Source organism: Acipenser ruthenus, chromosome 7 (assembly GCF_902713425.1).
Source record: "Acipenser ruthenus chromosome 7, fAciRut3.2 maternal haplotype, whole genome shotgun sequence".
In the NCBI taxonomy this organism is placed as follows: domain Eukaryota; kingdom Metazoa; phylum Chordata; class Actinopteri; order Acipenseriformes; family Acipenseridae; genus Acipenser; species Acipenser ruthenus.
Window position 1 is genome coordinate 9,688,720 of NC_081195.1, and position 26,606 is coordinate 9,715,325.

A 26,606-nucleotide genomic window follows, 5' to 3' on the forward strand; every position below is an offset into this window, starting at 1 on the left:
TGTATAATTCCAGGATACAATAAGGGCAACATGGGAGGTGAAATCCCAATAACTGAAGCATATTAGCCTCCATCACATTGGATAATCACAGAAAAATAATGTGAAAACTATAACAACAATTGCTGAAGAGTATCACATTAGCCGTATTTGATGTCTCCAAGAAACAACTTACATGTTGCAAGAGATTTACACTGCATTTGTACTGTATATATTTTTCATATACCCTTGCTTGGTCTGCTTCATCTGATCTCACCTTGGCAATTATTACTCTCCAGCTAATGCTCTCAGAAGAATTATCTGTAGTGTTATGAAGCATCGTGTTGCGGCTCCCAGTCTGTCAGTCCTCTGGTTTGTTTTCTAAAGAAACTGTCTTGTTACCGGCGTCTCTAGGCTGTCACTGACAGACGGAGTACACAAAAACAGAGCAGGCCTGAGCGTGAATGCCTTGTTAATGAGCTCACAGAGAGCTCCTGAATGAGCAGCCTGTGTGAACAGTCCCAGTGTGCTGTGGACGCTGTCAGCGGCACTGCAGAAGGGGTACTGAAATAGCCTTGAATGAATGAGGTGCTGATTAGTGCTAACACGATAAAGGGAGAGGATTCTGTCCCACACAAGGGCAACAGACAGGTGTTTCACTGCAGGTCGAAGCAGCTGGATGTCACTCCCTGAAACCAAGGACTGGGAGACACTTTGAACATAAGAAAGTTTACAAAACGAGAGATCATTGAACTTCAGCAGAAAGCTCCCATAAAAGCAACTGCTTGCCACCATTTTTATTGACAAATGACAATTACAGGGCAACCAGACAACAATCAACACCTCACAGCCATGGTTTACTAATACTGCTTAATTAACCCTTGGAACACAGTACACATATAGAACAATTGATAGGAAACAGTGATGAACAAGGTTATAATTCTATCTTGGGGTTGGCAAGAACAGATAGTGTTATAACTGGAATTCACAACAGTCCGTTATTTTATAAAAATAATATATAGATCTAACAACTTCTGTCAATTAAAAAGAAAAAAGGGTGACTTTGCAAAATATAAAACAGGAAGGTATCAGTTCAAAAGGTGTGGCCTCAACTGTCACAGTACTGCAGCACTATCTTTTTAAAGATCTGCAGATCGTATGTGAACAAGATCCCTTTGATTTGTGGAAACTACTCATCAGGTCCATTCAAACTGCAGTGTTACACAAATAAGATTTCTCCCTGTAATTCCACACCAGGCGTTTTTTTTGTCCATGGATAAATGGATTTTTCACACATCTAGAACCATTCTACCTTTTCACTCGTTGGTTGCTACTCAAATAGCAGTTAAGCGATGTATAAGGAATTTATGTGACACTATGTTCATTAAAATATATAATAAATTAAACCGCTCCCCCTCTCAAAAAAGGGTAATGTATAAATCCAGCATTCCAAGGGTTAAGTAGTTTACACTTTTGAAAGCTATCAGGATGGAAATAGTGATCAGTGCCAAAGTTAACATGGCGGAAACCAGACTCTGCTACAATGATGCAAACCGCCGATTCTTCATCCCCAACCAGTTCCAGTGCAAAGGCACTTCTGTGCAGATTTGTTTGGAATGAAGATCGTGTTTATCTATGGTAATGTCGTGTAAATGCCTATCTGAAATCATGCCCAGAACCTTAACACTAAATGTAGGCATGGTAAGGCAACAATCTCTAGCCTGTGAAGCATTAAAATCAGAGAAATCTGTAGTTTGTGGTATTTTTGGTTATGAGATTAGTGCTAAGAATTCTGACACCAGAGGTTCTCTGTGAAATCTAGCTCTGTGTTAGTGTGCTGGCAGGAAGTTACCTGCCATGCACTGTGATTCTTCAGTAGTTTAAAAATTAATGTTAATGTAGGAGGGCATATATTGGGCTGTAAACTGGTATTCAGTCCCCACTTCTTTAGTGCCCAATAGCATAAGCTCAAACGTTTCTAAAGGCAGGAATATAGAAACTTATTTGACATTCATAAAACCGCAGAACCACCTCCCACAATGTATTACTTTGGAAGACAAGCTAACTAGTCTTTTGCACTGTTTGCTAAATTATCACTTATTATATTACTCTCAGGTTTATCTTCTTCAACCACATTTCCAAAGGTTTTTTTTTTTTTTTTTAAATCTTCTTTCCTAATTTTAAAACCAAACTTAAAACTTTTTACAAGCACTATTTTGAGTGTTAAATGAGAAGAACCACAGTGCCCCCTTGTGGAGTTAACTACGGCACCTTCCAATCAAATGGGACAATAAGGATAAAAGCATATGTTCATTTTGTCTGGCTGAGGGGCGTTTCAAATGTTCTGCATGTTTCTATGTGCGTATTATTTTTTGTTTTAAAGTCCTGATAAAACTATATTTAATTTTTTCTTTCAACTTTATTTTTGATGACTTCTTGGGATTATTTTTCACTCTCCCGCTGTGCTTTTCGCTTCGCATGTTGGTGCTCGGTGATGAAGTATTTGAAGAACTCATAGACAGTCCAGGCAATGGCCGTGGAAGGCATTTGGTAGATGATCCTGGCCTGCACCCCCTTGAAGTAAGCCGGGACCCCCCCAAGCCTGTAAACCGTCCGGAAGGCATGGGCCAGGCCCGAGATGTGTCCGCTCACGTTGAGGGAGTGCAGGACCAGAGACTCCTGGGTGTTCAGGAGCGTCTTGCAAACGTCCAGCGGGGTGGTGGCTGCGGCAGCCACAGCCCCTGCAAGTGCTCCAGACACCATGTGTGAGGTGGGGTTGTACTGTCTGTGAGGGTTGAGCGTCTCCTGCAGGTACTCGTAGGTCATGAAGTGCAGGGCCTGGAAGGGGATGTTCATGGTGAGCTGGGTGGTGTAGCTGCGGTAGAACGCGGCCGCACCCTCCTTCAGCCACACCGCCCTCATACAGTCTAAAACGCTGCGGTAAGGCGAGTTGTACATCTGCATCCTCTGCTTCACCACTACAGGGGATTCGACCAGATCATGATCCCATGGTGCAGGCAGCAGCATATACAGATATCGATTGACAGTCCACAGTCACATTTCCCGTGGGGGGTGGAACAAAAGAGGAAACAGGAGAGAGAATTAGCAAAGGTCACAAATCAGATTTCAAAAAAACAAACTAAAACTGCACAGCACATGTTTAACAAGGGAAGAAATGGTTCATTTAGTATGGAAAAAGCAAACTGGGGTTCAAGTATAAAAGCGATAGAAAGCTCCTTCATTTGTTTTCACCTCTCTTGCCTTGCCACATTTTTGGTGCAGCAGGTTAACTTGATCTACAGCCATCCATGTAGGTGCTTCACAGACTTACACTTAATTTCATATAAACAGTTCCTTTTGTCTTCCACAACCCTGCTCCTCTCTGTACACTAGCAGTCCGTGTACTACTCATAGCAAGACAGAGAACCCCAATGAGATCAATGCCTCTCAAGACCACGAGAAGCCCAGCGTTCCCACACCTCTTGTCCTGACCTTGGATGTTAAACACTACAAACTTCTCCTGACCCCGGGATTGTCCTTCCCAGCTGCCTTGTCCCTTTCACAAAGGTAATCCTCATTAAATCATTAAAGGGTGCAGTTCGTATTTGTAACGCTATTCTGAGCTCAGGGGGCTAATCCTTCACTCATCTAAAATACAGAGAAGAGAATTCACAACAGCTACTTACTCTGAAACCCTTGCACCTGCAAAAGTGCACCCTTTCCAAACAGCTGCACAACATCAAAGCCATTAAAAAGCTGTCTAGAGGGCATGATTCGTGATGAGCAATGCTAGTAGACAGGCCTATGGGTCATTTGTACACAGATTGTTAGGGGGAACAATGAGGGAGAAATGCAGAAGACATAACTATTTTACAGCAAGCAGGTTAAGAAACCTATGCTAGGCAACTTCTGTAAAATTAAGAGGAAGCTACAGACAATACAAACATTACATAAAAGGTTATCTGAAATCATGCTGGGCTCAAATGTAGTAACCTATTCCAATCAATGTATTTTTGTTATTTCCTGGGAGGTGAAAAACTTCCCCAGTAGTTCTAATGTCTAAATATTAATTTGCTTCCAAAAATGTCAATTTTCTTATTGAGAAAACAATATTAAAAATAGGCTCTCTCTAGAGGCTCCCACCTAACTACAAGGTAAACCACATCCATGCAACACAAATGAACAAAATGGAAGTCCATCTGAACATCCTGTCTTAAGGTTTTACAAGCAAACAAAAACAAAAAAATAAAACAGAAGTCTGCAAGAAGTTAAAACGGTGTTAATGTGACGTTACCTTCAGCTGGGTTCATCATTGCATCATGAAGTAATGTGGCGACACACCCAGCAGCACCTGCAAAATAAACTCAGAGGTGAGAGGGAGGAGGGGGGAGGGGCAGTGTGTTCAGGACATGATGGGGTGGGTGGCTGTGGTGTTGACTGTCTGAACTTTCAGGCAGTATTACTTTATATTAAAACCACAATGTAGCCCTGAGCATGCTTGTTCATAAAGGCATCTAAACTGGTTTGAGAATTTTTTTTTTTTTTTCAGGCCAAGAGGCCTTGGTATGAAATAGGGATTCCCAGGCAGTGATCTTTCGGGCAGTGTGAGAGAATGGAGAAGAGCACAGGGAGGTCCAGGCTGTCCTGAGAGGTGAGCGAGCACACTATCTAGAAAGCATGCAGGAGCTTACTTACCCAGCATCCCCCTGACCTGAAACAAGGGGAAAAAGAAAAGCAAGGGGACATGGGGTGTCAGTCTAAAATCTCTTTACTCTCACCTCCCCATTCTCCCCACTGCTTACAATCCTAAAGGCTGCTACCCACCTGACGCGATGTGGCAAGCGGAACTGTGCAGTATCTTTCACACCACAGCGACACGACAGGCGACACAGGTGCGGCACCAGAGGGAAGTGAAATAAATAGGATTAAATCCTATTTTTTGCAATCTGACACGCGTCAACTAGGGCACTGAGAAATCATCTTAAATGACGGAGGAAACAAGGAATACTCGTCATTGAAAAAATACCTAGAGCTTTCTGACAATGGACATCACAATTATAAAGATACAGATCTGAAAGATAATATATGGGAGTCCATTTCGAAGGAACTGGAGAAGCCTGGTGTGTACAATTTATTGCCATATGTTGAAATACCGTCAGAGAACACACTCATGTTGACGAATATGTACCAGTCTTGATCATAGTTTTGTCAATAGCAATTTTGAACAGCTGTATATCGATCTGGCAGTTTTCAAACCTGTCGCAGCGCCTCTGTGTCGCTTCTGGTGTGTATGGTCATATTGCTGCAAAAATGTCTCGTCGACAATTTTTCTTTTAAAAATCGCATCGCGTCTGGTGTTTGGAAACCTTAACACTCACCTTCATCTTCACATACCAATCCAATTATCTTCATGTTCACTGTCTCACATGACCAACCACACCCTTAATTCGCCAAAGTGAACCAGTCAGTCAGCAAGTCAAACAGTCGTATTAAATCACACATTCAACAACCCATGTCAACACTCTTGGGTAGCATGGAGGAAACAGACAAGTTTATGCTGCCAATGCCTTGGAGTTTTTTGTGGGTCAAGCAGCAACAGGTTACAGTGCTGTAAAATGACACTGGAGGGGTAGATAGTGTCAGCTTGGTTTTGAAAAAAAAGGATCCACAGTGCAAAAAAAAAAAAAGGGACCTTCATACAAAACAAGCCACTGTAACTTTATATATTCACTAAAAGAGAACATGTGAACTCAAAGGTTCCCCGAAGTTCAATCCTCGAAAAATAGATTTAATGCAATTCAGTGAAGTGCTCAAGATAACCGAGAGTCAAGACGACAAAAAAAACAAAACAATCAATCAATCAGAGGGACACAAACTTGGTGTGAGCTTGTGATTTCGTGACAACAGCTGTAGCAGTTTGGGAGTTGACCAATCACAAAACTTACCAGCTCCCACCCCATGCTGGCCCAGTGGCAGAGCCTTCAGCTGCTTCAGACCCACATCTCAAATCAGGGTTTGAGTGGCTTGCCTGTCTTAATATCCATATGAATGGGGATAGTTAAGTACAGAACAAGCAGTTGAGCAAGAACTGGATTTGCACTGCAGTGGGATCCATTTCAGGTTGAAATACAAACTTTGGCTTACACTTTTGACACCACCACCTGTAGTAGCTCAAACTGATTTTCAATGTGAAAACAAAAATACTAAATGTCAAGAAGCAACTGAACTGAATAGTGTTTCAGCTGTTACATTCTGCAATCATGATAAAACTTAAATATAACTGAATTTTCCACACAAAATGCAAACTATGGAGTATCATTCACATGCTGTACATAGTTTACTGCACTGAACATTACTTTTGATAAACTGCAATGTCAGCATATGCTCAGGTTATCATATAATACAAAGTCATGTTGTGTGAGAAATGCTGCATGCCTGCACACCTACAAGTAATCTATTTACACAATCCACAGCTACTGTACATTGTATTTAAATGAATTGAGGTAATGTTATAAGTCCTGTAAAACAATTAAGACGATGTATTCAAGGTTGGGGTCAATTCCAATTTAAAACCAATTCCAATTCCTTTATCGGTATCCTTTGAAGGAATTAGAATTGATTAAAATGGAATGGAAATTGGAAATGGATTTTAAAAAGGAATTGAAAAAAAGGAATTGACCCCAGCCCTGGCTGTATCAAACTCAACTATTGTATCAATAGTGGGAACAATTATTAAAATGAAAGCTAATCTAAATTTGTATCAGTACCCAAAGATAACAGTACAAGTTTCTAATTTTTCTCTACATGCATTAACTGCATTGGAAATACACTTTTGTGAATATATTTGCGTGGTAAACCCGGTAGTGTGCCCCCTGTGCTGGGAGAGGAAAGACTGTGGTACCGTTAGCCACATGGCTGTTTGCCCCAGGGTGGATGATGTCTCCCAGTGTCTTTTTCAGCTTCTCATAACAGGCAAAGTAGAGAGCGTGGGCAGGGCCTGCCCCTGTTGCTGTGACATTTAACCCCCGCATGGGCCGCCAGATTCCCTCTGTCCGCACAATGCGCCGCAGAGCGTCCATCACGTTCCGGTAGCGCGCTGCTGGCTCGGGCTGCAAGCTCTGCATTCGCGTCTATGGGAGACAGAGACAGGGTTAGAGCTGAGGTTGAATCAGCAGTATGGTCAGAGGTTAAAAGAGAAAACAAATGACTGAACCCTCATCATGGAACTTAAGAGAAAATCAGAATGCTGCTGTGTAACAAATGTGAAGAACACATCTCAAAATGTGTGTTCTGTATCAAGTGTAAAACAACATCACATGGCCACAACACAAAAGTCAACATGAAAAGCACCATTACGTGGAGCTTAACATTGAAAATATTAAGACAGCATCTGAAATGGTTTATGAGGTATAACTAGGGCTGTTATTTTTTTTCTTTCTTTTTTAACAGTAAAACAATGGTTTATTTCATGATCTAAACATAGGCATTACAAGTTATTTTGCGATTAAACAGAATATTTCGGGGGTCCCTGACTGGCTCACCTCGTAGAAGAGCAGCCACATGGTAATTGCAGAATATTTCATTTTTTATGTCCACCTTTTAAAGACATTCTATTTTCACTATAAGTAATTTATCAAACAAAATACTGCAAATGTACAAACAATAGACACGTAAAATGGCCTCTTGTACTGGACAGAGTGATCATTAGCAGAAATATTTCCGATCTTTATTGAAGATATTTTAAAGAAAGCATGCATCTTGTTTAATCATTTACTGGAAGCAAAACTAACTAAACCGGCTGCCAAGTTCCTAAATGTAGTGTAACAGGTAACACGTCAATAAGGAAAACGTTTGCTGTATTTATTTTATGTGATAAAAAAAAATATGTATAAAACTATTCAAGTTCAGAAATGGGAACTTTCATGGGGAATATTACAGGGTAATGGGTTCATTTCACAAAAATTGTGAAATCAATGATAACCGGTATGAGCAACTGAAGCAGTGCCAGCGGATTTACAAAAAACACACACGTTCCCTTCAAAGAAATGCCTAGCAAGCACGCAGGTAGTCAGAGAGGCAGTCCAGAGATCAGCAAAGTGAGAGTTTGAAGCAGTGAATGCGTAACTTTTAAACAGTGAAGTTAATATATAAAGTGAAGTTTGTATATAGAACAAAATAGCTGGCACACGTCCTGACTTGGTAACGACATTCTTTACAACAAGTTACTGAAAGTCTAAGAATCTCTGACCGTAGTGGCACTTGTCTGTCCGTGCATAAGCTTCTACAAATAAATACAGTGAACGTTGGTCATGCTAATCAACGCCACAGCTCTCATTTTGTATTTATAACTGTGGTGGAGGTAGATTTCTACACATGCTTGTTATTGAGACCCACTGCTTTCGATGCAGTATCACTGCTCTATGTCTCATTATTGTTCTGATATTCCAGCCCCCCCCCTCTGTGCTAAACGCTGCCCATTAATAGTTTAAATGTGTTTATTTAAAAATAAACATAGTCGTAATAAGGTTTCATTTAAAACGGTTTTGTTTTTATATATTGTTTGTAAATGTTTTCCCATTTTGTATATTGCCTGTTTCAAAGCAAACAGCCTACTGTGAATAGCTGGAGGAAAGAAGCGGTATGTGACCTGAACACTGGCGAATACCTGCCAGTGGTTGCTCCTGGGTTGACATTAGCATGTGCATCAATAGGACTAACCAGTGAGCCTCAGTGTTCACCAATCCTGGAATTCCCCTCCAGCAGAAAGTTTTACCAGCACAGCAAGGGGAAGAGAAAAGAAAAAAAATTTAAAAAAAAAAAAAACCTCTATAGCCAGTGGCCAATCAAAGAAGTCTGTTGCACCATCAAAGTTCATCACTTTTGAGAAAAACGGCTCTAGTTACAGTAACCAAACAAGTGCCACACCCAAGCTTCCCAACTTAGCTCCAAAGTCAATTTCTGCAGAGCACGAGGCTTAATTTACAACTTCAGAATTTTTTTCTTAACAAATCCAGGAGAAATCAGTATACAGGAAAATAAAGGTACAAAAAGCACATCTGATGAAGGTAATGAATCCTGATGTAAAACCAAACAAGTTATTTCTCCTTGTTGAAGTGCATGGTGGTACCGCCATGCCACAAAACAGCCTGCAGAGCACCTTTACAACACTCTACCCAAGCTGTTCAAAAAAAAAGAAATGTAATTAGAAATCACAGGCCAAAAAAAAAAAAAAATGGAATCTTCCACCTGCTTTTTCTTAGCAGTTGTTCTGATCCGACTCGTAGGCTGACCTGCAGGGGCTGCATGCATAGGCCTCAGGTTACAGGCCCCTAATTTATCTGAATAGAAGGGCTATTCGTTCATTTCAAAACTATAATTGTAGGTCTTCAACAGCAACATAAATAATGCAGTAGCTGGGTTCTGGATGAATCTCTCGCCTACAGCTGCCGCAGGCACGGTTGTAATCCAGCATTGTATGTGGGTTGACACGCTTTGACCCGGTTTGAGAGACAAAATGCATGACGGCCGACGAAATAACAAACAGCCACGCCTGCGTGAAGGTTTCACTTCTGCAAGGAATGTTTTTGTTTATTCTGTTTAGGCATATTTTTGTTGCTTGAGACACACCATGAACCAGATTGCAGCAGGTGTGAAGAAACACTTGCTCTAATCAACATTTGGGCAGATGGTTCAATCCAGAGAAGCTTGTAAAATGCTGCTTCTGCGGCATTGATACGTGCATTGTTTACTTGCGTCTGTCACCCACGTCAACCCTGCTTTATCAAAAGCAGTGTGAAATCGTGTAGCTGACCCGCATGACACCGAGTCCTGACCCGGGTAGGTTCCAACCCAGGTAAAGCATGCCAGTGTGAAAGGGGTTTAAGAGGAGCCATGGGTCATAGTGCAGAATTGGAGGCAGAACCAAACCGGTTTCTTTTACTTCAAATCAAAGATCCACTGTCTGGTTTTCCTTATGTCTACGATGGTCCTCATATTTTATTCCCGGAACGATGGTGAATCTGTCCATCTGAGTCTGCAAAGCTGGCACAGGTCACAGTACACTTCCGACACTAATGCTGGCAATTTGTATGTTTGTGGTTTCTAGACAAATTCAAGTAATTCACTTCCTGTATCATCAGAAATAATATGGACCTTAGCTCAAAAATCTAACCTAATTTACTTTCTGCTTGAATTGCATATTATATTCCTGACTGTAAAGCTCTCGAAAATAGGAGAACAAGTTACTTTGCTGAAGTAATCCATTTAGTAATATATTTGCAGGCATGGTGTCGCGGGGGCGGGGGCGGGTCAATACAACCCATTTAGATCTCTAACTTGCTGGACTGACGCTACAGAAACATCCACACGTGCAGATCACCTTTTACGAATTAAAAGCATATTTATACGTTTTCCTTCAAAGCGGTTTTGAAAACAACGGCACGTTGTACTTGAATACACCATTATACTTTCTGTCAAGACATATGCACTCCCATTTCTTGATCTGTAACGTAGTGCTCGGCTCTGCCAAGCCTGCTAACCTAAATCTAGCGCAGGCTCAAGGTCTCTTGCTAGGCCTTGAAAGGATTATGAAACGTCTGCATTTACAAGCTTACTACAAATTTAAAAGAACGACATTATATATGTTTTAACAGTTAAATAAAATAAAAACACACAACATAAATTGTGTTCAGCACCACAAATTCAAACCTTCACAATTGGAAATAAACTATCAACTTCTTATCAACGCCAGTGATAAGCAGTCCTAATAAAAATGTTTGCCTTGGAAGATCTGTCTATTTCTTAACTCGTAACAACCAGTAAGAGATCTCAGTCTAATCAAAATCCATATACCTGTTTCGACAGTTGCATATCTTACTGTGACTAGCTTTCATTAAATGCCGCTTCTACAATTGAGAATTACCCTTCTCGTTTATTCTGATCACAACAGGTGAGGGATAAATCACCATCATAGACTGCTGTACATCGCCTGCATACATACTGTACAGGCGACTGATACCAACAAACACGTTTACTCCCACCATAGATCAACCCTGTGTTTACCTGTCCTACTGTACCAAAACAATATTTATGATGAATAAATGCTACTGTCAACCATACAGCAATAAACAGTCCCCGACTTCAGACGGGTGTTTTGACAATGCAAATTCCTGACAGTAGTAAAGACATAAACTTACGGTTTTAAGTCTCCAAAAAGCAGCTGTCTGACACTGGCTTGTGAGGGGTAATCTTTTGCACTCCAAATGCAACAACTAATTTAAAACCCACGACACAATAATAGCTGACTTACTATTACAAGCACAACAATAATGAAGTGTTACTCTAGATACACATACTGTATATGCATACCACGAAATACCGCAAAGTGATCGGCGTGCATGGTTGTTTGCATAATGTAATGGTATTAAGACTTGCTGCAACTGGAAGTCTGAATAAGTTGGAGCAGCACCCTGAACCCACAACACTTAAGGATGTTCAATTTGTGTCCCTGGCAGAAATCACTGGTTTTGGTGCCAGTAAAGCGAGTTTAACAGCATGGCAATATCTGTCACAGGTCACCGCCTTTACCTTCACGCAGTCGATAGGATACATCAGACAATGTTCCATGATGCCGGCCACAGCTCCAGCTAACATGTGGGTGCTTGTGGAGGCTCCATTCGGCAGACCCTCGTAATCTGGGTCGGGGATATCTGCGGCCTCCAGAGTGCCCTGCAGCTGCAAAGCCTGGTCGGCGTCCCCTCCGACCCGCGGCGACAGACTTCCAAATATTCCGTCCGAAACTCCCCAGAACCCACCGCCAAGCCACCGAATCCCTGCGCCGGCTCCCGCGCCTGTGACCCCGCTGTCCCCTCCGGGTGTCTCAGCTGACATCCGGCGTCCCCTCACAAAACCGTCTGCTTCCATCAAAAACCAGATGTACAGTCTTTATTTACAGATATTCTTAAAAAAAAAACCCCCAAAACAGCGTAATTTATATTTAATTCCCCGCCCAAGATGTTTCCGTACAGACTATTCCATCTCCCGCCTCCTGCAGCTCCGGGGAGGTGAGACCAATAAGCGCTTCTCAGCAAGCAGGTCGAAGAGGAACTTGCACCGCCTACCAAGTGCCATGGACCCTTTGAATGGCCACAACGAAGTGACTGACACGCCAATTAAAATCCCATTCACTGCGCGATTGCACCATTCCACCGTCCTTTATGACTAAAGTCGGCAGTGATTGGACATTTCTCACGTCTATTAAATATCAATATTTAATGAGAGCATTCAACCTTGTGTTCTGAGAGATCTTTTTGAATGAAGGAAGCGATGTTAACAACAGTATCCATAAGCTTATTGGTTTATCCACACTTCAGTTAAAAGTTTGGTCAATCCCCTATTTTTTCTACGACTCTTGCGGTGGTTTTTTTTTTTTTTTTTTTTTTAATTAATTATTATTATTATAGAATGAGAAACAGGAATTGTCGGTGTTGAAGCCGGGGTTTGATGTACATGTGTTAGGTGATTGGTTTAGTAGTTGATTTTGCATATTAGAAGTTGATTTTTTATGTACTCGGTCTGCTTGTCCCTGCTGGGTGAGGTCGGATCTCACACGGCTCACGAGTGTGTACAGTTGTTGGGCTGGCTGAGCAGTGTGAGATTTGCAAGGTCAAAAGTGAAGGTCGTGGTAAACCATGCTGGATGCTTCAAGTGTAGAAAAACGGGCCAGGCCTTTCCGCGAAGGGCCAGCCGAGATAATTCGAATACTGATGTTAAGATTTTGATCAGCCGAACCCTTAACCCAAATCGAAAAAATGTAGTACAGTTTTACATTGGCCTGTCTTTCTGCACCCCCAACTTTATTTACCCATCTCAATGCCCGTTTACAACATTCACCTCTGCCCTTTGCCTTCTGTTTTTCTTTTAACAAAGATAAATCAATCAGAAGAGTTTTAAAACACCACAGACTAATATTAGATTGTACTCTTTTTAATCTCACCCTTCCTAAACAATATCTCAATGTTTCCTGGTCCTAAATATCTTTTTGAATTCTCACCCCAATAGTTTTATCACACTTTCCCTATATTCCCAACAAGGCTCAAAAATACTTTGAACAGGATTTCCATCTCCTCCATTCATTACCTTGACCCAATACCGAATTCTCAGCATTTTCCTTCTTAAATATAGTAGCATTTCCCCGGTAACTACTTGCAATGCTGCAACCGGAGATGAACACAGTGCTCCACTAAATACTCTTAAGAGCCACAGCTTGTACCACATCCCGTTTTCCCAAAGCCTTACTGACTGCATCCTCGTAAATCATACATGTATAATCCAGTATAGGCCTAATTAATGCTCTATAAATCATTAACAATGTTTTCCTACTTGCTCCTCATACATTCCCCGATATACTCCTCAACAAACTCATCCTTCCTTTACATCTAACAACTGTTTTGTCTATCTGCAGTGTCTATATCAATTTCTCATCCAACAAAACCCCCAGAAATTTAAACACTGGCACTGTCTTTAACTGTTGTCCATCAAACTCAATACTAATATCTCCCCTTTTGCTTCTTATGAAATAACTCCCTCTGTTTTTGACGTTGAAAATCCCCCCCCCCCCATTTCTTTGCCTATAAATGCATTTCCTTCAATTTCATATTCAATTACTTGGCCCCACTATCCACATTTCTATGTCTATTTCAAACAACACAATCATCAGCATACATCAATATCCCACTATCTTCAACACTTTTCGGCAAATCATTTGTCATAATATTAAAAATGAGCGGACTCACTACACTCCCTTGAGGAACTCCATTTTCAATCTCTACTATTTCTGATAAACTATTCACAACTTTGACCTGCATTTTCCTATTTTCCAAAACATTTCTAAACCATGAAAACATTCTTCCTACTATCCCTCTATTAAACATTTTAACCAAAACTCCTTCTCTCCACACCATATCATAGGCCTTCTCAATATCCACTGCCGTATGCTGCTTATTAAGAAACCCCTTTCGAACCTCTGGCACTAAACATAAAATCAGGTCCATTGTACATCTATTACTTCTAAAACCCTCTTGAATTTTTGCCAACAACTGATTCTTTTCCAAGAAATACAACAATCTATAATTTATCATTATTTCCATTATCGTTCCAAAATTAGATGTCAAGGAAATTGGCCTATATGAATTTGGTTTACTTCCATCCTTATCTGGCTTTTCAATATGAATCACTATTGCAAGTTTCCAACTATTAGGAATCCTACCTGTCTTCCAAACTAAATTAAACAGCTGTAGCACAACCAGTGAACATCTTCTATCCCAAACTTCATATTCATAGTATTTTCCACTTCCTCTGAATTCTCCAGAATATCCTTGTTTTCCCTTATAAATTCTATCCTCCTTTCCTTAAATTCCTCACTCATTCCCCACAAATTCCTCAGTATTTGGCGATTCCACCTCCCACGTTTAATGAATGGTCTTATTTAAAAAAAAAAAAAAAAGTTAAAACGAGCTCTTACTTATTTTATATCTGGCATTGCTTTTGAATAATTATATATTAGACTGTACGGAAACGTGATTCACCACATGGAGTGCAACAAGAATAGATCTGATGTGACAGTTGCAAAGCCTGCAGGGAAAGCAGCATCTGAATAGCAGAGAGTAAGGCAGTGCCAACCAGACAAGTTCAGACAATTCAGAATATAATACAGTTTTCAATTTAGGCTGAGGTACTTGGAAGATGAACATGAAAAGACTCCAATATCAGAAACCGTTCAACATATGAATGTTTTAGATTTGTTTTTGCTACAGTTTTTAATCTGATTCACTGTTCCATACCTCCAGAATGTCCTGAAATGAGACACAGTGATCAGTCTGTTTATTGAACACACTGTTGTGTAACAGCATTTCCATGGTTTCCACACATCAGTTATCCCTTCCCCCCCTACTGCTTACTGTAAAGAATATGTCATAATCACTGAGATGCAGTGACATCAGAAGTTAGGGAATCTAAGGTTTCTGAAATGCAGAACACTTCTGAATCTACAGTGTAGGTGTAACTTCATTTCTAATATGGATTTCTCCACTGTGACAGGCTGTGAAAGAGGCTTGTTATTGTTGTGTCCTAAATGTGTCCTTTTTGCCCAAAGGAACTAATTTTTCTGTACACATACCCTCATGCTCTGCACTCCTCCAGCCTTGGTCTGATTAAAATAATTGTGGCTAACAAAATAATTTCATAAATCTTACCCGTTTTGCACTACCTTTAGCTACAAACATCTCAAACGTGCAGTTTTGGAAGAAACACGCTTTATGGCAAACCCACATTTTAATTGTTAAACATGATACTTTAGATTAAAGAAAGATCTCAGTTCCTATGCCTTATTCTCAGGGTATCTGTTTCACTTGCACTTGTTGGGTCATTGCACCTCAACAGGGTCTTCTAGTCGAAGCATGTTTACTGACTGAAAACATGTCAGTCAATAGGGAAAGCAGCTAGTTGGTTAATGATAGTAAATAAGTTATTAAAGGGGTGGGGACAATTTCACCCCCCAGGTGAAATAACCAAACATGTGCAATACCAACTGGAAGCATGGCTTGCAATCAGGGATTTCTTTAAGCTAGTGTTGTACCACATATGATTTTCTAAATAGAAATACATGTTTACTATATTCTTACAAAACATAGAGATCTGTAGAATGATTTGAAGTACACAGAAGGTAAGATTTATGGAATTATGTTGTCAGCTACGATCCATTTAAAGTTCCTATAACTCAGTGTCACACCCAGGAGTATCAGAGCCACTGCACCACAGCTCTCAGATTCTCCGACAGTTGATATTAGGGAGTCCTACACGGTGCCTGTTTTTAAACTATTGCTGAAAAGTTATTTCTGAAGTCTAACATTGTCTTATATAGTACCTTGAGATAGCCACGGCTAAGTGGAGATTAGAGTCTTTTTTTAATACTAGCCATGGAGGCTCCGATTACATTGGATCTGTCCTCTAATTAATGCTTTTGTTTGACAAGTGCTTTGGAATTCACTTTCTTAAGGCCCTGGATTTTTTTTTTTATAAAATGGAAGCAACGTGCAGCTTCTGCTCTCAGTACAAATGTAACATAATCGGTCCTTCAGCAGCAGGCTGTGCTGTGAATGGCAGCCATTTTGTAAGTTTTGCTCTGTGTAATGAGATCTCCCAAAAGGCTTTAAACTGCAGAATGAATTGCCCTACATGTAAAGGTGTTCTTATTAGATATAGGGGAGGATCTGATCAAAAATCAGCGACTGGTAACTATACTTCATATAAATGGAACTGCTACATTTACACTCTGACAGAGAATACTGGACGCCCTTGTTTGCTTGCCTGTATGTCACAGTCGATCTTCTATCTTGTGTTTTCACAGTGCTAATGCCTAAAAACTAAATAAATGTAACTAACCCAGTAAGAAACACATTCATTTAACTGCTTCTGGTTTTCTGGTTTCATAATGACATAACTGCTGTGACTCACGGAATGCTTTGTTTTTTCACAAAAACTAACATTTGTAATTTTTGTATGATTGAAGTGAACTCCTCCGCACTGGGCTAGACGAAATTCCATGCATTCCTTATCCTGCATGTTGTTTTAGTTATAGCTCTCGCCAACAAAAAAAAATTCACGTGGTTTGGAGGCTTGATTAGCCATTCACACTGTCAGTTGTGACAGAGCTCAGTCACACCTCGGAACACTTCTAGTGCTGATAAAATGTGATGTAGGAGCAGTAAGAATAAAAACATGCACATGGGAGGGCAGTATTCACCGGTGTGACAACTTCAAGAACCTTAATATAAAGTGATCAGTGAAACAAAATGACTTTGAGACAGAGACACATTATGGGCCAGATTAACTAAGATTTTACTCAATGGCAAAGTTTGGAACAAAAATTTTTAAACAATAAAAACTAAAGCTTTAAAATCCCTTTCCTCGCCTCTAGTTGGCATTAGCAATTTTATAAATGAACCCTTTAGTTGTGATACAGATCGGTTAGGTTTTTGCTTGTCTTTTATTTTTTATTTTACTGTTTAAACTGTATTTTCCTAATACCTAATCCCTTCCTGTGCTGTACTCTGACAATGTGTCAAAATAAAACACAACCTTAAATTCTTCCAATAAAAAATCAGTTCAGTGTTCGGGTGCCCTCTAGTGGCCTAAAATACAACAGCTAGTACATTTGAGCTGTGCTTTACTGTTGTGCATACCCATACCCATAGGGATATGAGTCTTTGTTGTTGGTTACCTTTCCAGCACACCCACTGCCATATTCTGCAGGTTGAGAGTTGCTGTGATGGTTCATTCCTCCTATTTCAGGATAATGTGGAGTGGCAGGTTAATCACTACAAGCAGTGCATAGACATCCTTGAAAACCCTTCTCATTCTCAGCTCTCCAGCACTGTCCCCCTGCACCTTAATAATGAGCACTAAAACATCCCATTCCCACCTCTCCAGCACTAACCCTTGACAATAATGAGCACTAAACACTCCATTCTCAGCTGTCCTGCACTGTCCCCCTGCACCTTAAAAAGGAAAACTGAAACACGCCTTTCACATCTCCATGGCTATATAAAATAAATAAATAAAATCGTAGATTATAAACAACACATTCCTTGAGGTGAGGTGGGCGTTTTTGCATCCAGTTTAAACTATACCAACATCTCATTCAACCACATCGCACATAATCAAATAATCTTCACGGCACTTGGATTTCCATTTCACAAAACTGAAATAGTACAAAACACATGCATCTGAAGTGCTGTTTACTATCCTTAAGAGTTTGTTGTTGAAGATAAACCTTTAAAAAGCTGAAGAATTTACTAGGAAGAATGTTTTGTTTTGTTAATGTGCCAGATTAATGCGCCCTGGCAGTGTGCAGCTCATAGAAGCCGAATGATAAAGGCTTAAACTGGGGAGACAGGACTATGCACTGTAGACAGGCACTCAGCTGTTGGTTCCAATGATTACGATAGAGAGGGGGAGGAGGAAATGCAGCCTTTGAAGACCACAAGTGATGGAACTGAAACTCATATTTGACCGATTTATTGATTTCAAGGTTTAAGCTAATGCATGCAGCCGCTGCATTTTGCTCCCATGACTGGGTTTGGAGTGGCAAAGGTTGTTTTGTGAAAAAAAAGAAACGTTTTTGATAAACTATAAAGAGGTCTAATACAATGTTTTACATTGCACACAAATGAAACTGGCCACATCCAGACTACTGTATAATTCTGCCATAATCATTTTATTCTGGAGTTAAGGTGACGCTTGATGTGGATTATTTTTCCAAACCTCCCAGTTCTGCCCAAAGTGCCGATTTTAGTCATATGGTCACACATGTACAAAATAACTATCCTTGACACTAAATTAAAATGTTTTTAACAGTGGTTAAGACCACTGTTGGTGATTGCCATACATGCCTTTTTTCTACAAAATGACCCACAGAGGTTTGATTAGGTTAAGGTCATATATATGGGTGGCCACTGAGGAGCCAAAATATACAATATGTGATCTCACTCAAACCGCTTTCTAACCACAATGAATGATGACCAGTCTTAGCAATCTCCATTGAGTAGGGTTACCAGATGATCACTAAAACAGCTTGGGCTTTTCAACACATTGCAATGCATTCGGTTACGTTTTACCGGTCTCAGGTACCTTTCACACACAGAACTGCACTTACTAGAATGTATTGGGGTGTCAGTTGAAAGGTCTGAACGGTCCCAAACTGTCCTAGCATACATGGAGTCATAAACCCTACCACTGGAGAAAACTTTTTGAGGACCAATAAAGAACAAATGGCCCGTCCCTGTTGTTTTGGTTTTCTTGATGGGATAACATTTCGGGGTTCATTTTGTGTCATAAGTGGGGTACACTGAAGTCTTCTTTTGCAAAATTCCTCCGTCTCTTACTTTAGCCGTAACAGTGTACCTGTATTGGGTATCAATGGCTCATATTTGTTCAGGTTATTCATTAATTCAACAAAGATAGCTTGATCAACGTGAATAATAATATAAACGATTTTTGTTTCCTCACAAAATGCTTGTGGTAGAAAACCTTACCTAAAGCCCCCTAATCTGGCGCTAGCACAGCACTTTACGTCAATTTCCTGTTCCCTTGGTGACGTGGCGCCGTGTTCCGAGGGACAAGCCGCTGAACGAAGAAGTCAAGGCTTCATTGCAGTAATTCTTTATTACTTTAATTTGACCATATAGAAGACATATTGTGGTAAGTAATTTGGAGTTTCTAGTTACATTAAAAAAAAAAAAATACCACTTTAAAATCCTGTGTGCACGTTTCGTTGCCGTTTCTTGACTGTGCTGAGCTGCAGAAACTCATTTGTGGGTGCCTCTGTCGGTGTGCATTCAGTTATCTTTTAATATTAACAACAGACGAGGAAGTCAGCCTCGATCATATGCGGCGGATTTGTAAAACGAGGTTATTGTTTCCTAGTCGTGTCTGTATTGCTCTTGGACTAGGATTTACTGTCTGTTGTTTTAGCCACGTCTTGGTTGGTGTGGAACCCATTCACTGCTTGAACAGAGCCCCTATTGAAGATATTGATTATGATCTTCTAAGAATACAGTGTGGTGATGAAAGCCAACAAAGCCACTTTAAATTTGTTTTTTTTATGGTTTTGTTTTTCTCAAGCTAATTATGAATTGGTCATGTTGTTTTTCATTGAATTTGGTATAATTGAGTACACCACGTAGTTCCTTTTTTCGTGTCTTCAGTCCACCTGACACAAAGACAGGCGCAGGTGTGAGCTCTCATGGTTTTTTTTTCTTTCTGTGAAAGTCAGCGCTTATGTAATTTCTCTCCTGTCAGAGTTCCTGTCGGCCTTGTGTCCCCAGAGAACTGAGCAGCTGGAGACAGTAGCCACAACACCATGAGGTGACAGAGATTGATAGAGGCTCCCCTTCCATTTTCTGCCTGTACAGCCTCAGACATATGGCAAGGTAAAGACAGATGCAGCCTGGGAAAACTGGATGCTGTCAGAGGAACAAAATGTGAATATGAAAACAAAAAGTTGTAAAATTGTATTTGACTACAACTCTTAATTTTCCTTCCTCTTTTTCCATTCCGTCTGGGTGTTTCAGGCTAAGTTTCGCATGCCTCCTGCCAGCCTCATGGCACTTCAGCCTTTCCCTTTCCATGCTGAGCGCCATGCCAAGACAGCGCTTCATCGGCATAGTCTTCTTCTTCACCTGCTTCCTGCTGATCTTCCTGGCCTTACTGCGACCTTGGCCCTGGAGCCAGGCCACCAGGAACAACCGTCTGGAGAAGTGAGTGCTGAGCTCAACTGAACTCGGGTTTTACAGGGTCTTGCATGATCCTTTCAGATTTAAAAAAACGAGTGGGAGCACTACCAGGCATTCAAAATAAGATATTAGAAGATATTAACATTTTGTAAAAGCTCTCACTTGGGAAATGTAGACAGGCAAAAATGTTAAATTAGCTAAGACGCCTGTACTAACGTTGCCTGTACTTTTAGCATCAACAGAAACCGATTAACTGCTTCTTCATTATTATTATTGTTTAGTGCTGTAAGGACATGCAAAAGACAGCACCTACTGCAACAGAATGGACCAGATTGCTGGTGGACTGTCTGGCCCACTCCTATACTAAATCTAAAAAATAAAAAAAAATTCTATCAGTTTTATATTGCCCTCTGGTGGAAGTTTGTAGCATAGTATTGTCTCTCGCCTTGGCAATGACTAATTATTTCACTTAATAACCATCCTGAAAAGAGGAGAATTGAAACTTCAGGACCTCTTGATCAATTAGCACTTAAGGAGTCCACCTTCCCATTATTGTAATGCTCTCAGGCAGGGAGGAAATTAGCTGATTTTCTAAAGAGTTAATCACGTTTCGTTCCGGAGCCTCTCCAGTTAATACAATTTGCATCACTATCGCAAAACAGTGGTCTCGAGAAAGACGGTGTTGAATTACTGCCGACGGAGGGACTGACATGTTAATTTTTGCTTACAACAACAAAATTCTCAGGTCTTAATCGAGTTAATGTCGATCCTTTGCTGTTCTGATAAGCATCTTAAATGAGATGTAGTCAGCCTCTGAATGAGCTCAATTCTTCTTTTCTGATTTAAAGCCTTTTAACCCAGCCGATGAGAAGTGTTGGACCCAGCTGCCGAGAAACCCAATCCCTGTAATTGAGGGCTATTTCATTTTTGTCTCATGGGACAGCTAAATCGGAGGAAGTCGGAGAGTAATGTTTCACTGAATAAGCAAAATGCAAGAAATTTAGCAAGGCTGTGAATTGTTTCAATTAGATGCTCCCACCACTCATGTGTGAGTTAGTCTCTTAAACCCATTAGCGATGCCCAGTGTTACTAAGAGGTAATTATTCATTGTGGGGTTACCTGAGAGAAGGCTTTCTAACATTCAGGTGCTAGAAAGTTGCTTTTAAAAAAAAAAAGTGCATGCATATACAGAGGGTCCTCATAATGCATGCATGTTTGGCTAAAAGAGTGAAAAATATCAAGAAATGTAAATATTAGAAACAGAAAGAAAAAACTTCTGTTGATTTTTTTTTTAACCTTGACCTTTCTGACTCTTCCCCCTTCCCCTCTGTCAGGTACCTAGACATGGTTGAAAACATGGAGGCGACAGACACCGAGGACCCCAGCCTGAATTTCGGAGTGGTGGTTGACTGTGGCAGCAGTGGCTCTCGTGTTTTTGTCTATTACTGGCCTCCCCACAATGGAAATCCCCACTCACTGCTTGACATTCGACAGATGAAGGACCAAAACCGTATACCAGTGGTCAAGAAGATTAAACCAGGTTAGGCACAAGCCAGGCTTGTATTTACCCAGAACAGCCCAGCTGAAAAGCCCCCTTACTAATCAAGGGGATGGAGCAGGGATAGAAGGATTGCATCTACCCAGTTCAGAAGCCTATTCCTGAACGGAACAGTCTGGTAAATGAGATTTTGGTAACATCTTGAAAACTTCATCCAACTGGGAACATTCTTTAGCACTTATTGGTAACCATGAGAACAATTATTGTGACCAACTTTCACATATGTTTTCTGGGCTAATAAAGGCGAAATTCAAAGGCAATTGTTCTATGTGCAGGAAATCAATTTTATTAGTATAAAACTAGCTAGCAACAACTTAGCTGAAGGAGGAGCAATTCAATTATTGTTCTGCCTAGTTTCTTGTTCGGTTTAGAAAGTTCAAATCATGTTATTCCTTTGTGTTTGTCCTTGCTTCAAAGTAAGTCCCTTTATCTTCAAAACCAAATCTTTGCAACTAATGTAAAGACATGTATCTAGCTTTTCTATGTTCTGTGGAAGTTTTCAGAGAACTTAGACCTGCAATGCTTTTTTGGTCTGGAATATGTATGTTTCTTGCATAGTTTATTCTTGTTAACAGGGATCTCCACATTAGCATTAACACCAGACAAAGCAAGCGACTACCTCCAGCCTCTTCTGAGCTTTGCTGCAGATCACATCCCTAAGAAGAAGCACAAGGAGACTCTTCTCTACATCCTGTGTACTGCCGGCATGAGGCTTCTCCCAGAGAGGTACTTGAACCGCTCTTACGACTAAGCCATTGAAATGTTGCCTTTAGCCAAACCTAACTATTGAGCCACTCCATCGGTGGTTCCCACTGTTTAAATGGTAGTTGGTGTGATTTGTGCTCCTTTCTCTTCCAGCCAGCAGGTGGCGATCCTGGAGGATTTGAACACTGACATACCCCTTCAGTTTGACTTCCTGTTCTCCAGCTCCCACGCTGAGGTCATCTCTGGGAAACAGGAAGGTAGTTGAGTCTGATGGTGCATTGTTTTAAAATGTGCTTCTAACCCTGCAGTGTACTAAAACTTGGATTGGTTCTTTCCTCAGGAGTGTATGCATGGATTGGTATTAACTTCGTACTTGGCCGTTTTGACCACGCAGAGGAGGGTGAGTGAGCGACTGAGGTGGCAGATTACTCACGCCATAACTAGGGCTCATCTGCACAAGATATTGCAATATTTGTTAAATTAACAAACTAACATGTAGCAGTATGGTCTGGATATATTTAAACAATATAATACACAGTGTGCCTTCTGTTGCCCTATATAAATCAAAGAGCTTCACCAACTTGTTTGTCTGCTTAATATTCTTCTTCAGTTGGATAAAGTTGGGTGTCTGGAGTTGTGAAGGTTGGGGTTTGGATCCCTGTTTATCTCCAGTGTTGTTGATTTGCAGGAGAGGACACAGTTGTTACTGTGACAACAGATTCCCAGACCCAGCACCCAGTCTCCCGTAAACGCACTGTGGGTGTCCTTGACATGGGTGGGGCCTCGCTGCAGATTGCGTATGAGGTGCCCACCACTGTCAGCTTTGCCTCTCCTGAGCAGGTAATTTGATCTTGCTGGAGTATGAACTTATTGTCCCACCTGAAGCGACAACAAAAACCACCTAGCTGCATAAATCAATCCCAGTAGTAAACTTGCTGATTCAAATGAGACCTGTTAATGTTGTGATATGTCCAATGAATTCAGAGCAAATGTAGCAGTGCCCTGAGTGCTCAAATTCCTGGCAACTGGTAATCCAGTAATATACTGTTTGAAATCCAGGACCGGTTTAGTCAGAGTTTCTAACCCTGCATGTGTATTTTTAAATATTTGATTATCCTGAAGTACGTAAAAGTAATTGGTTAATAATTAGGAAACCTTGTAGCATTAGTGTTTCAAGTTTCTGAAACGTATTTACTGTATTAGATTTTGTGTGTGTTTTGTCACAGTTTCTTGTTGAGTGTTTTACATGCAAGCTTTTCTCAGATGCCGTGAAGGTACATTTTTCTTAAGCCATACTTGGTGGTGAGGTGGATGTGGTGTAACACCAGGCAGTGTGGGTAACTGCTTCTGTCTCTTGACCTAGAGGTGCGGTGTGCTGGAAGTGTCCCTCTCCTCTTCATTCTGATACTTTGTCTCCAGGAAGAGGCAGCAAAGAGCGTCTTAGCCGAGTTTAACCTGGGCTGTGACGATCAGCACACGCAACATGTCTACCGAGTGTACGTCAGCACCTTCCTGGGCTTTGGTGGCAACATGGCCAGACAGCGTTATGAGGACCACCTCATTAACAGCACAGTCTACAAGAGCAGGTAGTTAATCTGTGTGGAAACTTGGCACTTTGAATTACTTCATAGGACATGTCCTCGGTTTCTTCCACCTCCATTTAAAGAATAAATAAATACATAAACAAACCAGTTAATAAATAATAATAATCCAATTTGTAACGGTGTAATTACAACATACATTAATGTACATGTATTATAATGCCCTCATTATTTATGTGTATAGGGTGAGTGGAGATCAGACAGGCATGAGTGCCACATCCCCATCGCCGGACCCCTGCCTCCCAGTAGGGCTGACAGACACTGTGCAGAGTGATGGGCAGACAGTGTTCCTGCAGGGTCAGGGAGACTGGTCGAGGTGCCAGGAGGTTGTGAGACCCTTCCTTGGGAAGACAAATGGAGGCACCTCTTCCTTAATTGGGGGAGTCTACCAGGCACCCATCAACTTCCACACTAGTGAGTTCTACGGCTTCTCTGAGTTCTACTACTGCATGGAGGACGTGCTGCGCATTGGGGGGCACTACAACAGCACCAAATACACCAGGGCAGCCACGGTAACGTCACATTTCAAATTGAATAAGTTACTATCAACTGAGACAATTCCAAAGTTCTTACATCCAACATACATTGTTTATCCACAGGAACATATTATATAATTTCATAATTTAATTACCCAGTGAACTGCATGGCAATATAAATTGCTTGTCCTGTTCAAGTCAAAACACATATACCTTTGTGCGGTTCACATCCTAGGAGAGACGTGTGGGAATAGTCACACGTTACTTTCATCTCTCCTGACTTCAAAGAGAGTAAAAGTACAGTTTAAATTGCCCTTACTGGACATCTGTTATATACTGTAACATGACAAATGTGATGAATGAAAATACTAAACCATTAAAGCGGAATGTACAAAGAAATTCAAGGCCTCTTGGGGAGTGAAAGTGGCTGCTTAAATGGCTGTCCTGTATAATTATTTCTTTAAAGTAACCCAACTGTACAGAAGATTAATGTCCTGTCCATGTCAATAATATACTTATCCTCATCATCGCTATGTTTTCAATGTAGGATTATTGTGCCACCAAGTGGTCGACTTTAAAACAGCGACTGGACAGCAAGCTTTTCACTTCACAGACTGACCTCCACAGGCTTAAGTAAGTTACTTCTTATTTTCAAGCAATATTGAATAGCTGTGGGACTGAGGCACCAAGGGCTCTCGTTTCAACCGCTAGGCTGTGTTGTCTTTTCAAACATTACCGCCAGGTCTTACTGAAATACAGTGACAAAGGGGTCAATTTGATCAACCTGTAACCCACAAATGGATTTTATTTGAACCCTGGGAGTAACCCCCTGTATCCCTTCTAAAAGTAACCCAGTACACAGCTGTTTCTGTTACACACACAGGTACCAGTGCTTCAAGTCTGCCTGGATGTATGAGGTGCTACATACAGGTTTTCAGTTCCCAAAGGACTACCCCAACCTGAAAACCGCCCAGCTGGTGTATGACAAGGAAGTGCAGTGGACTCTAGGAGCCATTCTCTTTAAAGTACGATTCCTACCTCTCAGGTAAATGCAAGTAGGCTAATGTAATCTTACTCCTTGATTTAGCACCCTGAGTCGGGTTTGTGTTTCTGTCCTTTCACATCCAGGAGGAATGAAAGGCTTGGCAGGAGCTGTAGGGTTTGTGCAAAACAGCGGTGACGGGATAAAGGAATAAATTAACCTTAAATAATGAAAAGTTAAAATACAGGAACTAAAACTTTAAGCTTATGTGGAAATTGCTTTTGGATAAGAAGTGTCTGCACTGAGCTAGTGCTGTATTTGTTTGTGACCAGTGCCTGTATCAATGTTGAGCTGTACTATATGAGCACATGCTCGCCTTTCTCTGTCTTGCAGAGACCTTCAGGTGGAAGCGTTCCGGCAGTCTCACTCAAGCTGGATTCGCTTCTCCTTTGTCTATAACCACTACCTGATCTTCGCCTGTATCCTGGTGGTGGTGCTCGCAATCCTCTTGTACATCCTGCGTCTGCGGCGCATTCACCGGCGAGAGCAGCGCTCAGCAGCCACTCTGGATCTGCTGTGGGTGGAGGATGGGGAGCCGCTCAAAGGTTGAGGGGGTAGCAGGGAAAGCAGGTAGGGGACAAGTGAGGCTGGAGGGGATCGGGGTAGAGGAAAGAGATGAGGGATGGTAGTCAAGTGGAAATATTTCAGGGGTCTAGGAACATTGTGTCACTTCTTAATCATCCCTCTCTGCAGGCTTTCCTGAAATGTAATACTTTAAATTGCATTTTTCTAGAGACCAATTGTAAAATTGTTGGGAATCAATTGTAAATTAACTGTAAGGGATGGGTGAATAAAATGAGAGAATATGGAACTAGACAGGGGGCTTTGGGCACTCCTGAACTGTAATACAGATGCACTCCGGTTGTACAAGTCTTCACTGCCTGGGTGTTTGTAAAGGAAATTATAAATAACTATTTTAATAATTTTAAGTTTAAATAAAGTGACAAATTGTAATTA

At 41.0% G+C, this 26,606-nt stretch overlaps 2 protein-coding genes across 8 annotated transcripts; one reads left to right on the plus strand and one right to left on the minus strand.

The window, feature by feature from the left end:
* Nucleotides 1-721: 721 nt before the first annotated feature.
* Nucleotides 722-19,148, minus strand: slc25a28 (solute carrier family 25 member 28). Of its 6 annotated transcripts, none has more exons than XM_059026307.1 (4): nucleotides 19,068-19,148; nucleotides 6,878-7,106; nucleotides 4,271-4,327; nucleotides 722-2,954 (listed from the first exon to the last, which is right to left on the minus strand). In XM_059026307.1, exons 2-4 carry the CDS (start codon nucleotides 7,098-7,100, stop codon nucleotides 2,419-2,421), a joined length of 816 nt encoding a protein of 271 aa, XP_058882290.1. In that variant the 5' UTR covers nucleotides 7,101-7,106; nucleotides 19,068-19,148; the 3' UTR covers nucleotides 722-2,418. The 6 variants fall into 6 exon arrangements, with proteins under 6 accessions (XP_058882290.1, XP_033882066.1, XP_033882067.1 ...); XM_034026175.3 differs by lacking the exon at nucleotides 19,068-19,148 and adding an exon at nucleotides 11,563-12,150; XM_034026176.2 differs by lacking the exon at nucleotides 19,068-19,148 and adding an exon at nucleotides 8,642-8,752.
* Nucleotides 19,131-26,606, plus strand: LOC117415047 (ectonucleoside triphosphate diphosphohydrolase 7-like). Of its 2 annotated transcripts, XM_034024975.2 has the most exons (13): nucleotides 19,131-19,233; nucleotides 19,834-19,964; nucleotides 20,106-20,291; nucleotides 21,602-21,807; nucleotides 22,401-22,551; nucleotides 22,684-22,787; nucleotides 22,871-22,930; nucleotides 23,219-23,370; nucleotides 23,950-24,116; nucleotides 24,316-24,643; nucleotides 25,155-25,240; nucleotides 25,491-25,652; nucleotides 25,983-26,606. In XM_034024975.2, exons 2-13 carry the CDS (start codon nucleotides 19,957-19,959, stop codon nucleotides 26,197-26,199), a joined length of 1,827 nt encoding a protein of 608 aa, XP_033880866.2. In that variant the 5' UTR covers nucleotides 19,131-19,233; nucleotides 19,834-19,956; the 3' UTR covers nucleotides 26,200-26,606. The 2 variants fall into 2 exon arrangements, with proteins under 2 accessions (XP_033880866.2, XP_058882289.1); XM_059026306.1 differs by lacking the exon at nucleotides 20,106-20,291.

What these genes read in the sequence shown, in the direction of transcription:
- slc25a28 (XM_034026175.3), bottom strand. Translation starts at nt 11,898, where the DNA reads ATGGAAGCAGACGGTTTTGTGAGGGGACGCCGGATGTCAGCTGAGACA. An exon ending in ATCCTATCGACTGCGTGAAG is followed by an intron (nt 7,107 to 11,562) that starts GTAAAGGCGGTG and finishes TGTCTCCCATAG; the next exon opens with ACGCGAATGCAGAGCTTGCA. An exon ending in AAACAGCCATGTGGCTAACG is followed by an intron (nt 4,328 to 6,877) that starts GTACCACAGTCT and finishes TTTATTTTGCAG; the next exon opens with GTGCTGCTGGGTGTGTCGCC.
- LOC117415047 (XM_034024975.2), top strand. An exon ending in AGCACAGTCTACAAGAGCAG is followed by an intron (nt 24,117 to 24,315) that starts GTAGTTAATCTG and finishes TTATGTGTATAG; the next exon opens with GGTGAGTGGAGATCAGACAG. An exon ending in GTACGATTCCTACCTCTCAG is followed by an intron (nt 25,653 to 25,982) that starts GTAAATGCAAGT and finishes TCTGTCTTGCAG; the next exon opens with AGACCTTCAGGTGGAAGCGT.